General features: G+C 37.3%; 1 protein-coding gene across 1 annotated transcript; it reads left to right on the top strand.

Moving 5' to 3' along the window:
- Positions 1–2,171: 2,171 nt before the first annotated feature.
- On the top strand, positions 2,172–7,585 carry LOC118797776 (GTPase IMAP family member 7-like). Its single transcript, XM_036557036.1, has 7 exons — positions 2,172–2,230; positions 2,353–2,373; positions 3,481–3,579; positions 3,752–3,769; positions 4,073–4,171; positions 6,247–6,336; positions 6,573–7,585. The coding sequence occupies exons 6-7, from the start codon at positions 6,270–6,272 to the stop codon at positions 7,583–7,585; spliced, it is 1,080 nt and encodes a 359-aa protein (XP_036412929.1). The 5' UTR covers positions 2,172–2,230; positions 2,353–2,373; positions 3,481–3,579; positions 3,752–3,769; positions 4,073–4,171; positions 6,247–6,269.
- Positions 7,586–16,886: the final 9,301 nt, after the last annotated feature.

Below are 16,886 nucleotides of genomic sequence, written 5' to 3'. Positions count from 1 at the left end.
TTGAAATGATTTGCACATCATTGCACTCTATTATTGTTTACATTTTGCTTCTTTTTGGGAAACGGAGTTGTGCAAAAATTGTGTCACTGCCCAAATACTTATAGAACTTACCATAACTACCCTATTTAACAAATGATGTGCAGCAAACTGCATCACAGCGTGTGAGTACACTAGCGCTACAATATTTATTTATCTGTAAAGATGAGGTATTGGCTTTTGTGTGTTGTTGCTATTGGTTTTAAGGTTGCAAATCTGATGGGGGCAGCACAGTTATAAGTTTTTAAACTTGGGTTGAAAGTGAATATTTTGATCGTACTACCTTCAGATCTGTTCCTTCCCCTGAAGTGAGGAAAGTGAAGAAGAAAGAGGTACAGAAACACAACAATCACATAAGCTTGGCGCAGTAAAATAGCCCTAGGTCATTTTATGTGTTATTCGTAGCAGGTCTAAAGACAGAAATAACAACACAACTGTTGGAGAATATGTTGTTGTTGTATTAGTGCAGTAGTGTTTCTAAAGAAACACTGTGGAAGCTAATGAGAAGTAATGTTTGCATCAAATCATACTTTAAAAGTACAAATTTTACAAAAAAAAAAGTTATTTCTAACAACTCTGAAAAAGGAAATTTGTTGGACTATTGTTTAAAAATCTTCTCTGCCCTCATTTTTTGCCCTACATCCCTTTCTGTCAAACAATCTAACAGCTATTACTGTCACAGAAATGACAGATGAACAAAAAACTGGATGTTGAACAACTTGAGCTGGCAGAGGTTGTAACATCTTGAGGAACATGAACTCCAACCATCTGACTGAGGAAGCTGGAAACATGGACAGTGAAGGTGGGTTATTAGAATTTTATGTATTTGCTAAAACCTTATAAACTATGAAATGAAAATGAAAAGAAAACAGAAATGAAAGCCACTAAAATCTTAATTCTGTACAGCCTAAAATATTTGGGGCAGTGGCCACACAGAGCATTGTAAGAGAGAATCTTTCAGTAACACTTTCTATGAATGTCACCTTTGTAAGCATCTATAAACACATTTATAACATGTTATAATGTATTCATAAGGCATTATAAACATGGTTATAAATATTTATAAAAAAGAATTACACTGAATTACATTTTATAGCCATGTTTATTATACATTATGAATTGTTAATATAATGCATTATAAATAGTGTTAATAACATGTTATAATGTCAGTGCCAAAGAAGTCAGTCCCAGCTTGGAGAGCGTAAAGTAAAGACAAATACCAAGCTAACGGTGGTGAACATTACCTTTCCCACATTGGGTAAAACACTGATGGCAGCTCTAGTTTAAACTCTGACATTTGAAGCCTGTAATGAGCTTTACTGTGAATGTTTTAGTGTTTCAGTAAATCCTTCAGTAAATACTTCAACTTGAAGCCTCACTCTGAACACTGGAGGAGGCTTTAGTACAGTGCGCGTCACTTTACTTAGAGCGGACATATACAACTTATGAGCTCTTATAATGTATTATCTTAACAATTCATAATGCATAATAAGCATGGCTATAATGTATAATGTATTTTACAAACATTTATAGCTATGTTTATAATGTCTTACGAATGCATTATAACATGTTAGGAATGTGTTTATAGATGCTTACAAAGGTGACATTCATAGAACGTGTTACCAATTCTTCCTCCCAAACAGCACTGCAGCAGTTCAGTCATTGTCATATAGTATTTCATTTCTGTTAACCTTTTATTTAAGTTCATGCAGTTCATGCATTCTATGGACTGTTGTAAACCAATGAACAGCCAAGGGACCTTTGGTAAACTATATTAAAGTAATGCAGCCGCAAGCGGCCAGTATTGGCCTTTAAGCAGATAGAACACAAATGATAGGCAGTCTAAACTTCAGAATTAACTCTAATTCTTTTAATATTTTTTAAAAAAATATCTGCCAATTTTTGCACAGACTAAACTTCTGACAAGTCTATGGCAAACAACAGATTTTTTTAATTAAATGATTAAAATTGACCTTTTTTTCCCTGTGAGTTTGCATGCCTGATCTATACTTGACTGATATCTTGTGATTAATACAGTCCTGAGTACTCTCTTGCACCTCTACCCCTCCAGCTCAGACGTGTCCACCGTTGAGTTCCACAATTTCAGCTCAGACTGGAGGAAGTGTCCATTCCCCAGTGGTTCAGGGAAATGTGTTTCAGCAACAAGTCACATTTAATCTTTTTATAGCTGCAGGTAACTCTTGTGAAAGTTTTGTCAATCACTGTACAATCAAGCATGTCGTTTCTATTTGTACATTTAATTCTATGATTACAAGGTACAATATTTTTAAAGTCATTTTTCCCCCTCTATTTCAGGATCTAACACACCAGAACCAGGTAGGCAAAGACTGTAATCAATTATCAGTATCAGTGCAGCAAAACAGTCACCAGTGGAACAGTCAATAGTGTTAGTAAATTAAAGTTCTTTCACACCAAATTAGTCTTCATTGTATTTCAACTCAGTTTATAAATCAAGCACGAATAATCTTGAATTACTAAATGCACCCTTCCTGTTTTATTTGTCAGTGCTTTTGTCTTCTCCATAACTGTCCAGGCACTACAGTTTAAAGTTATGAAGTTGGCTAAACTGTAACATTTACAGAAATGGTTATTACTCCTGGAAATGTAAACTGAATAAAGAAAACCAGTAATGTCACAAATTAGCAGAGCTGTAAATATCATTCCATTCACTTTTATTTTCACTTACTTTGAGATCCCTGCCTTATTAGAGCTTAGAATGTCTTTCCCTCTTGGTAGATTATAATAGGACTTGAGAGTGTTATGTCATGACATAGTGTCTTATGGGTGATCCGCCATTTTGGCAGGTTTAGTCTGTCTAGGCTGATTCAGAATAGTTGAATGAATCTTCCTTTCCCACCTGCTTTCCTTGAGATTAGCTAATCTGTAGCTAACAGTTTCACTCAGTATCAGAGCTCACTAGCATGTGGTTCAAAATGACCACCAGATTACAGATCACTAACAATATAACTATTTGTAAAGGCAGTAAAACACATCAACTAGTAAAAAGACTGTGAATAAAAGAGGAAGAAACCTTAGCATATCCATATCATTACTCCACTTGTTGTTCAGAACAAGTAGTATGTATGGATATGCACTGTCAATAAGGCTACTTTTATTATTATATAGTTGTTTGGATCCTCTAGAGTTGATTAAGATACATTCCTGTTTGATTTCATTCCCTTTTAGGCATGACAATTCTTGAAAACCACAATAAAATAACATTCATTTTAATATCTCTCAGTGTATTTGAGGATTTGCAGACATGTAAACAAAGAACAAACCCTGCCAAAATGTTTAAATGGTCCCATAATGCAGTGTGATGTGACTGTGATTCCCAAGCCCTATTAATGTATATACTGTTCAGTAATATTCAGCTTTAATAATGTTCTTGTTCTGTTTTCCCCCATATTTGTTCATTGTTAGCCCTCTACTTTCCAGCAACGTTAGTGTACCCTCCTACCCACACATCTTCCAGTACCTCCACCAATCAGACAGATGGTATAGCTTCATTTCTCAAAGGAGGTATTGCATTCAATGCTTAACAGTTTCTGCTTTCTGCTCACACAACATGTATCATTTTATGTAAAATGTATTCTTTTTGTTACTATCTAGTAATTTATGTTAGGAAAATACTGCACATCACTGTGATTTCTGTGCCACTCACTGCTTATGCATTTTTGTTCTATTTCAGCAGGTTACACACCTCAACCAGGTAAATAAATGCTATTTTCAGTTCCATGCAAACATGAAACTATTGAAAAATAAAGCTGCAAGCACAAGAGCACATTTTTTAAATTGTCTCCTTAAGATATTTCACTGTATATAGTTGAGCTTTATATAAATTACACTCCATAGTAAAATTGAGATGATGTGTACAAATGTTGGATTCACTTTAACTTTCAGTTGCTTTCGGTTTCCCTCTAAAGCTTAGCTTGTCTTTCCTTTTTGATAGGTTGTAATGTCTGAAATGTATGTAATGTCTCCTAACTGTCTGAATGTGTTGCCGCCCCTCTAGCCTTATCAGTCACCCCCTCTCCAGCTCAGACTTTACCCACATCCAGCACTTACACAGGTCAGAAGGAAGATAAAGCAAGTGAACTACTTTGTACTGGAGGTACTACACACATAATCTTTATTACACTTAAAGGCCTACAAACTCCAGCTTTATGCTCAGACCTGGGCTCTAGGACAGAGAAGTGTCTTCCATGCGTCTTGAGGGATGGCAGGTCAAGCTTGGCTATACTTGAAAGGGCTCTAGGTATGGATCGAGTTTTGATCACTGCCATCAGGTTGGGAGGGGCTGGTCCACTTTTTGGCATTAGGGTTTTAAATCTGATGCATCAGCTACCGGAAGCTGGTGAGAAGTGAGCAAAAATGGAGTGACATTGGAGAACTTGAGAAGATTGAAGACAAGTTGTGCCACTGCGTTTTAGATCAGCTGCCTGAAGATCAGCCAAAAGCTTGCAAGAGTTGTAGTAGTCAAACATTGACATGGAAAGAGGCTGAACAAGAAACTATTTGGCCTCCCTAGAGTGAAAAAGTTGAATTCTCTGGATGTTGTAGAGGAAAAACCTGCAGGACTAAGTTAGTTTGGTAACAGTTTCCTTGAAAGGCATCTACACAATCACATTCAAAATAGAAGCAAACCTGTGCTAACACCCCTACCAATATGCTACAGTGAATGGGAGAAAGTAAAGAGGCACCTGGAGTCACATAGTTCACATAAGTGTACCAAGCCTTTGTTAGAGACAAGACGTGGACTAAATAGACAGATTCAAAGACTGAGATAAAATTTACTTCTGAAAAACCGATTGAGATGAGATTTCTGGTGTGGTTGTTACTGCGATGGTGCTGGTGTATTCAGTTTCTGTTAGAGGTGTAGATGGGATTTTAGAAGAACATGTTGGAAGTGACAGAAGCAATAATGTAAAGTTAAGAGATACCAATGAAAAATATGTGATACTTAGCTGACTTGGAAGACTCTGGTATGGGTGTTGATGGAGGGAGAATGGAAGTTCAAGAAGATGTCCAATACACTGTTAATATATCAGTCTTGGTCCATGGTCGAGTGGATCAGAGGTCCTAGAAGTGTTATGACCTCCAATGTCTAGGGGAAAATATAAGGCCATACATAAAAAAGAGCCAACGCCATCCAACTGCCAAACCAAGACACCACCAACTAAAAATAACTGACCAATTATCAGCATTTATTTCTTTTAACTTGTACAAGTTAAAAGCACCATCTTGTAAAAACTGGTCAGTCTAGCTTTAAACTGGTCAAGTGCAGGTGAGCTTATGGAAGAGATAAACTTCAGGGGGTGAGATAAGGCCAAAACAAACTAGAAACAACAGATAACTAAACTTATCTAACTTAAAGCAAAATTACAATTATAAGGCTACCTCCCTGTCCCAAACCAGGAGAAAACAATATACAAAAAACACAGGACACTCAGCCCCTGACTTAGAAAAAGAGAGCTTTACAGGTATTTAGGCAAACTCATACAACACATGAGTTCACAAACTAAAGCTTTGGGTGCTTGGTCTGGTCAGGTGGAGACTGATGGCACAGGTGTGACCACTGGAACAGTCCCTCTCCTTCTGCAGTGCCTCATCAGCCCATAAGTAACTGGAGCGCCCCCTGCTGTACCCAGTCAGAGCCCTCCAGACACCAACCCAAGGGGAAAAGTGATTACAAGAAAAAAAAAGAACACAAAACAAACACCATACACCCCCAGGATCGTAACAGAAGCAAAAAACATGATAACTTGGTTTTCAGTTTCCAAAGTGCTCTCTATTTAATAAAGCTCCACACTCAAATGTTGACACTTATAAGAGAACTAAGCTGTCAAAGAATAATCTCATCTCAAGATCAACATATAACCGTTATTCTTTGCTCTTGGAATATCCCTATCAAAGGTAATCTGAATCACACAGAACTCTTTCATCATGCTGGCCCTCTCCTTTCTCCTCGTCTCCTGCTTTTAAGTAGGTGGCCCCTCCCATGTAGAATCTGAGCCATCTCATACCTACACTTTGGGTGGGTGACATGAGCTTAGAATAAGAGACATAATCACACTGATACAATGTCACAGCCATATCCATCGTTATTATATGTGTGTATACATCTCATGGTGCCATTTCCTCACTTAATTAGCATGCTCTTATCTTTCCATGTGTCTCCCTCCACAGGTTCTTCCCTGTCCCGTATCACCATGAGGGCTTCCGGTCCTAGAAAGGAACGGGATCACCTGGGGTCCCATTCCTATAGTGGCACATCAGGTAAGTAAACATTCAGTCTTTACAATGTCAATTCTTCATATGAATGTCCCTGTTACAATGTCTAACAGTCTTTTGAGGTGAGTTGCATCCAAACAGTCTGGTGATATGTCAGGGCTATCTGGCATCATCACACTCTTGTATTTGTTAAAAGATGATTTGTTGGCCAATATATATATATATATATAGGTGATCTTTCACCCTGCATTGCACTAAAAGTGTGTTCATCTGTTTGTCAGGAGAGGATGAGGTGAGGATTGTACTCCTGGGAAGAACTGGAGTCGGCAAAAGTTCTGCTGGAAACACAATTCTTGGAGAGAACGTGTTCAATGCAGCATGTTCAGCACAGAGTCAAACACAGATCTGTCAAAGACATGAAAAAGAAATCAACGGCAAAAGAATTGTTGTTATTGATACCCCTGGCATTGTTGATACTTTCAGATCAGAGAAAGAACTTAAGAAAGAGGTAATATCGTGTCTCGTAGAGTGTGCACCTGGCCCTCATGTCTTTATTGTAGTGTTGGATGTAAAATACTTCAGTGGTGATGTTCTTTCTCACATGGTGTTGCTTTTCACACATGGTCATAATCTTGAACAGAACATGACGATCCATGACTTCATAAATCAGCTTGATGTTGAAGGGAAAACACTGAAAGATCTTGCTGAGAAATGTGGAAATCGAGTTCATGTAATTGACAACAAGTTCTGGAACAATGAGAGCAGAGTTTCAGCTGTGTTAGCTGAACTAGAAAGGCTAAACATTTCTCAGCAGACTAAGAACAAAACTGTTGAAGAAATTCAGGCAAACCAAACTGATGAAACTCCATGGTTTAACATACTGTCAGATCCAGATGCCAATGTAGAGGCAGAACATCGAGTTGAAAGTGGAGACCAAAGCAGGGAATACCGAAGCAACAGATTCCAACTCACCCAGCTAATGAAGTCCATAAATAACATCTTGATAGAAAAAAACAAAGAGCCCTACAAAAACAAAGCCTTAGAACAGACTGGAGAAGCCATTAAAGAAGAAGTGAAGAAAATAATACAGGCGGCGAAAAATGAGGGGAAGATCAGAGATGTGACAGAAGTGGATATGGTTGAGATCAGGAGGCGAGCAACAGAGAGAGTCAGAACCAGGACAGAGTTGGCTGGTGTAGTTACAGAAATTGTAACCGGAAGCACGACAACAGCAGTGTTAGTGAAAGGTCTTATAAGCGCAGGATGGAGAAGGCTAACTTATCAAAAACCATAGTCCGGAGGAGCAATATGTAAGCCAATTAAGGGACAGGCATTGTTGTGAATGCTAGCCATGCAATTTTCAGATGCTGAGATTACAGCAGCTACTGCTTGCAGAGGCAAAAGCACAGGCATCAGTGGCAGCGCAGGGGTTTTACAGAGCTGGATTTCACCTTTTGTATGAAGGTGGAAGGTGTTTCAGGACTAGCTATGACATTTCAAAACATCCAACCACTCAAATCATACAGGAAGTAAGTGTCCCAAGCTTTATGAACAAAATAAAAGTGAAGATGTATGAAACAAACGCTTGAACGTACAGACACTGGAACTGAGACTGAGCAACTACGTGAATGATCAACTATCATTGTTTCTTGGTTGTGTCTTCATCATCCTCATCACAGTCCCATATTATAATCAAGCTAAAAAAAAACAAAAAAAAACCCCAAAACTTAAAATGTAATTGATAAAATGTACATGATTCTGGACACGAGTCGTTTCTTAAATTCGTACACACAACCATATAAGAATTTTCATATGTTGACTTATAAGTGAATGTATATCAATTATAGAGTTAATCTGGGTTTGAAGTCTTCCACGCTGACAAAGTTCTTTGTAATGAAAGTCATATTTATGATGCTGTAGTCATCATAAAGTCATGTTCATGACATCCTTTTCATAATGTTTATAAAACTGGTGTAATAATTTGTTTTTTTTCTCTCTTGTAACATGAGCCAACTGCTTGTCTTGCTTTGAGAAAATGAGTTGCATAACATATTTATGTTTATTTTTGTGCCGGTTTCAGGAATTATGTTTGATTTATGCAGTATTAAAAGTATAACTGTTGTACTGTACTGTACGCTGTCGATTAAATAAATATGTCTTGTTGAAGGCACATGCTGTATGATGCATACTATTTGTTTCAGCAATTAAGTAGGAGATTAACTTTATCAAAAGGTTTGGTGAGTATGTGGTTTGTCTGCTTAAATTAAATGCGGAGAACTGAGAGTGAACCATGCTACTTTATGTATCATTATTAAAAACAGAGTAAGATCAAAGCTTAAAATGGGTAAAAGGTTGTCACAGATTAAATTTAAAAATCAAATACTGTTAGTTACAATTTTTATTTTTATTAATATTATTTATTTGTTTTCTTTTATTTTTATCTCCATTAAAAAAAAGTTAAATAGTAAGGCAGAAAAAGTCTGCTCCATTGTATAATGATCAAACTTGAGCTCTAAAACAGACTGCCACAAAATGGCGCCCGACTAAACTAGAAGTGTTCCAGTCCGTCTGGAGGGATTATAGCCTTATAGACTATAGAAGAGCACTTACTGCTCTTCTATAGTCCCGCTCAGCCTATCTCTCCTCTCTCATAGAAAACAATAAGAATAATCCTAGATTACTATTTAATTACTATTTAGCACAATTTCTAAAATAACAGAGAACAAAACAGTTACTGAACCCCAGATACCGTTAGCCTATAGCAGCAATGATTTTATGAATTTTTTTATTGATAAAATTGAAAAAATTAGGCAGAAAATTCGGAATACACAATTAAACTCTACAAACCTGCTGCCTTATAATGCCAGTCTAGATCCTGAGAATATTATAATCACTGCAGAGAGGCTGGAATCATTTACCTTACTTCAAGAAAATGAACTAGTTAAAATTGTTTCCTCCACAAAATTGTTCCCTCTTCTACTTGCACATTAGATCCGATTCCTACAGGTTTACTCAAGGAAATTTTGCCAGAAATAACCAAGCCTATTCTGTCAATAATAAACTCTTCTCTTAGCCTTGGCTATATCCCAAAAACTCTTAAACTAGCAGTAATTAGACCGCTGATTAAAACAGCTAACTTTGATCCCTGCGAACTATCAAATTATAGACCTATATCGAATCTCCCCTTTATATCAAAGGTCTTGGAAAAAGTTGTGGCAAAACAGTTAAGTTCCTATTTGCATAGAATTCATATACATTAAAAATTTCAATCTGGTTTTAGGCCACATCATAGTACAGAGACAGCACAAGTAAAAATTGTAAACGGCTAGTCCTCCTTGATCTGAGTGCAGCGTTTGACACAATAGACCACTCCTACTAGATCCTAATGTGTGGCCACAACTTAGTAAGGCATGGGAATGAGATAATTAAGTTATGGAATCAGATTGTGCCTTATTAAGCTGTGGTCAAAGCTTAATCATCTAATTTCCATTACTTACTAAGTCGTGGCCACAAATTATTATCACGTTCTCACACCTTGCTAAGTCATGGCCATGACTTAATTATCTCGTTCCAACACCTTACAAGTTTATAGCCACACATTTTTATTTATATGGGATGTCACCAGCAGGGCTGTGTAAATAGCTCTTTCCTGGTTCAGATCTAACCTGAATGATTGTTGTCAGTTTGTGACAAAGTAAAGTACGGTGTTCCACAAGGCTCTGTTTTAGGACCTATATTATTCACATTATATATGCTACCACTGGGTACTGTTATCAGTAAACATGGTATGAATTTCCACTGCTACATGGATGACACAATTGTAAATATCAGCCAAACATGATGATAAATTTCAACTTAATAATATTAAAGACTTGATGTCTGAATGAGCAGAAAGAAAATTGCATCAGACAACAAGACTAATACAGCTAAATTTAAGCATGTGCTTAAGTATAAAGTGTTTTATGAATGGCTTACAAACATGCTCACCCCCTCACCTACTGAGAAGGTGACAAAAAAGTTCAGTTTTTTCAGTTTTCAGTTTTTTTAAGATGTGGGTTCAGTCATTGTTTCCTCTGCTCTCCTGAACTACTCATTACTCACACTCTCAAATTCAGCAGCCTGAGCAGCTATTATTTTGAAATTTCGTTGATGGAAGTATACACCTTGAGTGACTTAACTCAGAAAATGTATGGAATGAAACTAAATGGTGAAAATTTGAGATTAAATGTCTTTAGCCTAGATGCAGAAACTTTTGACCTCAACTGTATTTGCAGATGAAATAGTCATAATCTCATAATCCAGATGAATGTCTAAATTTCTATGCGAAGAACAAGAAAAACTGACTGTCTGAGATTGCCTTTTGTTTAGTAGATGTAACATGTGCCCCCTCTAGTGGTCTTAAGTAGCATCTTTTACTTGGTTAGTTCTTTGAGCACACAGTTTATGAGAAAAACAATATTTTTATAGGTGCATCAAAGCCTATGAAATGGAGACAAATAATGGACACACAAGCTGTTTCTTCCATGTATTTTGTCAACAAATTTGCATTTTTATTTATATTTTAATTATATCAGCATCTAACACTCCTGAATCAGGTAAGCAAAGACTGTAGTCAGTTCCAAACAGGACTGGGTTTCCTTAAAATGTTTCAGTACTGATACCAATACCAATATACCGATGCTCATAACATTTTTTTGTTTTTAAATACAGCTTGCTGAACAATAATTTTTCTAATACCTTCATTTTAATTACAGAAAGTGGGTGTGGCTCAAACCAGAATTAAGCTTTTGGTGCTGGAAGTTGGTGTATTTACTGATCATAATGAATTCTGGACTGATGTTAATAATATGCTTACAGAATGTAGTTTAGACAGCCAATCAGGAGTCAAGAGTTTGGAACAGCCTTGACACTGAACAGTTCCATTCAATATGGAACGCTCCAGAATTTTTTCGGTATTTAGCAGTAAAAATTTGAATTATTACATCTGCGGCTGGAGTGTATGCCCATATACAGTTAAAATTACACTTGGAAAAAGACGTGACAAATAGTGTTTGGGGTAAACCTGTAGGCAGCTTTTTACACATAGACTAATCAATGTTGTTAAATTTGATTTCAGTGGCTTCTCACAGTTCAACAGCAGTGGAAAATAATTTTTTTGTGGATTTAATTGTTGCTGTGTGTGCAGGAGTTTTATCCTGCTGAAACATTATTTATGATTGGTCATCCTTTGGAAATGTTTTTTTATTTCCAAAGTAAAACCTGCAAAAGACAACAACTTTCTGCAGAATATGTTGATAATTTGGCCCATTTCTGTGCCTCACAGTGTGTATAATGTTTAATTACAAAGTCCCAAAAATACTGGCTCTCCTCCAGCCCAGACTTCACCCACTTCCAACACTACACACATAATCTTTGTTACACTTTGAGGCCTACAAACAGCTTTCTGCTCAGACCTGGGCTCTAGGACAGAGAAGTGTATTCTACGTGTCTTGAGGGATGGCAGGTCAAGCTTGGCCATGCTTGAAACTTGAAAGGGCTCTAGATATGGATCAAGTTTTGATCACTGCCATCAGGTCAGGAGGGGCAGGTCAATTTTTTGGCTTTGTAGGTACCACTGGGGTTTTGAATCAAGAGATGAGAGGTGATAGAGTGCAGTTTGCGGCAAGTGGTGGAAGATTACATGAAGGTGATGTGGACAGGAAAAGCAAATTCTTCAAATACTTTCAATGAAAAACAAAAGGAAAATTAAAACTAAAACAAAAGAAACAGACAGCTCAGGTAACATGATCCCCAGCTAAAGCAGAATGAGACGTGTAGTTTAGGGTGCTCCTTGGGCAAAGCAGCTCAAAATCTAAGCGTAAAAGAGCCTCTAGAGAATAAACCTAAGTAGATATATCTAAAAGGGGTTTCTTACTGAATAAATTGGCGTCAAACCTTGACTGCAAAAATGAAGGATAGCCAGCCTTACTTTGGTGTCAAGGGAGCTGATTTCAAGCCCTTCGAGAGGGGTCATCTTGGGACCTGGGAGCCTGGGCAGCTTTTCAGTGGCCAATCTGCGAGCAGATTGAGGCATGGCTATGGATGCAATTCTTGGTCTCTGCATTGTTTAATGAAGAAGTGAAAGCAATACTAGAGAAGATGGAGGATGAGAGGGAGCAAGGAAACATGGGAGAGGTCAGGAGACAAGCAACAGAGAGAAAACAAAAATACAGAGACTGTAGGCTGGTGTAACCACAGGAACATTAGACAGAGCTGTGCTGGGTGTGGGAGTTGGATTTGCAGCACTACCAGTGTTTGCAGCAAAACTTATCAGGGTAGGGTGAAGAAAGCTACCTTGTTAGAATCCACAGGCTGTAGAAACAACAGTGGAGACAGCAGCAGAAGGGATAGCTGCAGGTATTGGGGTCGCAGTAGCAGCAGATAGTTTTAGTTTATTTGGGACATGTTTGCATGAAGCTGTGAATGGTCTCAAGACTGGCTATGAAAAAAAAAATTGACAATCCAAATAAGCCAGCAAATAATGTAACCCAAGCTTTAAGAACAAAAGCTCAGGATGTACTGAGTGCATGCAGGAACTTGGTGAAAACAGAGTCTGAAGCTGTGCCACAGGTGTAATTTTTTGTTATGGGTTATTAATAATTAAATATCTGTACTTTTTAGTTCATATTTATTTCAGAGATTTCTTATACTTCTTGTATCTATTCTCTTCAAATTTCTAGTGTAGAATGGTGTCAGAATAGATGGATACAGCAAAGCTAGTTCACCCATAAGAAATATGTAGTTATGTCAAGCAGTGTGTAACACTTGGACGGAGCTGCCATGTTATAAATGTAACTCCTTCTTTGTTGTGTACAATTCACAAAGTAAATAACTAAGCATGCAAATATATCCAAAAATAAAACACACATACTCTCCATTCACTGAACAGTATGAAAAGAATGTATGTTTGACAACAATATAACTGAACATACCTGTATAAAGAGAACACAAGTGAAATAAACTGACTTAGCATAGAAATAGCATAGACCCTCATTACAACTGAGCTATGAAACTACACAAGCTGTCATATACAAATAGAAATATTGAATTGTGAATGAAGGTTCCAGCGCTTATCTGCAAACAGCCAAATGCATTATTGACTGTTGGTTTACTCTCGTTAGCATTGCTTTAATAATTAGCATGAACATTCTGCCTTTACACAACTCATGTTCAGCAGTGAGTTGGAATATTCAAAACAGACAATTCAGTATTTTACTTTAATGAAAATATAACCAGTATGTGATAAAATGCTTACATAATGTAATGAACTGTAAGAAAATAGTGAAGCTGAGCTGACACACAGCTTCTCTCACAATGGCATGTATCAAAGAGGATGATTCAGCGATTTGCTTCATAAAAACAACTTGCAGATTTCAAAATAAATACTTGAATAATCTGCTGTAATATCATCAACCTGCTACACAAGAATAGCTTAGCTATGTGAGTACATACAATAACAATGGTAATACAGGGTTCACTTAATATCGTCTATCACTGTTTTACTACAAAACTGCCAAACAACAGAGCATCAACTGCAAGTGGAGATGGGGACAGTGGAGAAGGAATCAGTGTAGTGATAATCAAAATCAAGTTGTGAGGTAGTATTAATTACAAACGTCAATTGCACACGTGAATGATTTTTGTGCAGTAGTGTTTTTCACCTCCCTCTGTATAAAGTTTTCAGCAGATGTCTTGTGCACTTTTTCTTGTTTGGGCACTACTGTCTTCACACTGTTGGTGCGGTCAATTTGGGAGGCAGCTGTCTAAGTAGTCCACATTTTAAGGCAGCATTTGTGCACTCCTGAGACAAAAGCAGTCCCATTCGGAAGGCAGCATAAGTCAGTTGTCTTCCAAAGTACCTTAGTTTGACCAAATTTGAAGGCAACATTGTGTGTAACCTTCTCAACGAAGGCAATCCCGTAGGAGTTCCAGCACTTCAGTTTGTGTGTCATTTATGCAGACCAAAGTGTTTACAAATATTAGTTATTTCTGTCTTCTGTCCTTACCGTTTTGACTGACTGTTGTATTTGTTTAATATATTTAACATATTTGTCTTTGTAGTTCGCTAGAAATGGTTCCTGTGGTTAAGTCTGTCAGTTTACTTGTCTAACACAACCTGACAGTCTGCATTTGTACATTCAGAGTAAGGACAATACAAAGAAAATACAAAAATGTGCAGAATATGTCTCAATTCATCATAGAGTAAGAGCTGATTACTGATTATTGATGATGAATTTATAATGTCTTTGCCACCTAAAATAAAATGATGTATTATTGGCACTTTATAACTGATTAAAGGCCAACAAATTAGTAGGAGTTGATCATTACATATCAAGTCATTCTTTAGGCCTGACGAACAAATGAATGATGAGAACAATATGACTTACAAATGAATTGCAAAAAACTTTTTATCTTACACATTTTACGACTTTATGACTTTCTCAACAATGTATGGAATCAGTGTAGCAGACTTCAAATGAAGACGAGCCTAAATATGCTGGCATTGTTACACAGCTGTGGATGCTTGGAAGGTGTGGCCATGCACAGCCATGCACACGGGCTCACAGGAGGTGCCATGGCTCCAGCAGGAGAGGCAATTTTATGTCCTAAATGTTGTTATTGCTGGGTCAAGATGATGTGCAGTAACATTATTATGCCATCCTTTGTTGGGCTCTAGGGTTAGCTGTGTTGTTTCATTGTCTACCATGGAGTAGAAGTGTCTGGTTAGTGACCTGCCTGCTTCCTGGCCATTTCCACCAGCGCTGACAGTGGTTCTCTCTTGCTGCTTTGTGTAATAACAGAGCATTTGCCTCAAAAGTGCTATGTTTCCCATGCCTTATTCTACATTGATTCCACAATATTAATCACATGATGCTTCTTAGGAGCACAAGCTCTCTACTACTCTGAAAACCAAAAAGGTTTACTACAAATAAGTAAACACTGAACCAAATACTTGATATTACAACAATATTGGTGATAACAGCATCTGAAAAACCATTCAGTTTGACCACAGCTACAGCTGCCTATTTTACATGTTATTCTGAGAAGATGTGAGGCATGAAAATACATGCTATCAAACCCCTCACAACACTCAGACATCTAGGCAATACCATGCGTAAACATTACGTCTGCGATGAAATGGTTTTGTACACTTTAAATTAATTAAAGGTTGCTATCTGCTTATAAGTTGCTCTGGGTTCCTTTGTATGTGGACTATTACATGCCTTGCTCTTGGTGTGATCAGCCTGTCTGACTGTGATTGGTGGAGTCCAAACTGTTTATAGATGGTTTTGGAACCTTTTCCAGCCTGATGAGCATCAACGATTCTTCTGAGGTCCTCGAAATCTCCTTTGTTCATGTCATGACACACTTCCTCTAACGTGCTGTGAAGACCAGACTGTGATAGATCACTGTTCTTTAAACAAAACAGGGTGGTCACTCACACCTGATTGCCGTCCCACTGATTGAAAACCCCTGATTCTAATTTCACCTTCAAATTATCTGCTATTCCTAAAGGTTCACATACGTTTATAATGTCACAGATCTGTAATATTGGATCATTTCTCTCAATAAATAAATGACCAAGTCTAATATTTGTGTCTCATTTGATTAATTTAGTTCTCTATCTACTATTAAGACTTGTGTGAAAATCCGATGAGGTTTTAGGTCACATTTATGCAGAAATATAGAAAATTCTAAAGAGTTCATAAAATCCACTGTACCACTGTATATATGAAACTCACTGGTTGTAAGGATTCGTCAAAAACCAGACGCTCGCGGATTAAAAGGACAAACACAGGTGCAAACATTTAGTACTCAGGCGAGCGCAACCTCTGATAGGAGCGCGTAATCTCCTCAGAGGTCATGTGATTCCCCATAGTATTATGGGTAATGCAGTCTGTTGAGTTTTCCGAGTCGGAGGGAAGTTACGTTGTCACGTGATCCTCCTGAGGGTTCTGGGAACTGAAGTCCAAGTTCTCTTGTGACACGGGTCGATGTGTGACACTAGTATTATAAGATTTCATAAAAAAAGAGATTAAAACGGTTTTGAAAAGGTGCAACCTGTCTTATTTCCGCCACTTGGTGGAGCTATAGATTCATGTTTAAAATATCAATTTAAACATGAGATGATAACTCCATGATGATGTATAGTAGGAATGTCATGTCAGGACTGTTCAGTGGTCTTATGACAAACCAGGATGATTAACAGTTGGGTTTATATGAGTTTTAAAAATTTGACTTTCTTATCCCAAAGTGTTTTTGGACAGGCATTGGTCTGCTTGACCCTCAGCCAAGAGCCATTAGCTCTGAAGATGTGTTTTTTTTTGTTTTTTTTTACAAACATAGCAGTTCTTTAGAAGTAAGTCAGGTTGCTATCTTCACCACACATGTCATGACAATTACAAGTAATTTTAAAAGTGATAAAGGGTAACATGACACTTAGATTACTGAACAAAATTTGTCATAACATGTCAATGCATAATGTATAAAATAAAAAAGTAACTACAATAGCAAATGTTCCTTTCGGAAGTTCAAAGAAACTGAATCAAATTTTG

This window comes from Colossoma macropomum, unplaced genomic scaffold, assembly GCF_904425465.1.
Source record: "Colossoma macropomum unplaced genomic scaffold, Colossoma_macropomum, whole genome shotgun sequence".
Lineage (NCBI taxonomy): Eukaryota > Metazoa > Chordata > Actinopteri > Characiformes > Serrasalmidae > Colossoma > Colossoma macropomum.
Note: the sequence above shows the minus strand (reverse complement) of the source record. Positions and strands in the feature narration are given on the sequence as shown.

Excerpts from the sequence above, each read along its gene's own strand:
- LOC118797776 (XM_036557036.1), top strand. The coding sequence starts at position 6,270 with ATGAGGGCTTCCGGTCCTAGAAAGGAACGGGATCACCTGGGGTCCCAT. Across the intron at positions 6,337-6,572 it reads TTCCTATAGTGGCACATCAG|GAGAGGATGAGGTGAGGATT; the intron begins GTAAGTAAACAT and ends TCTGTTTGTCAG.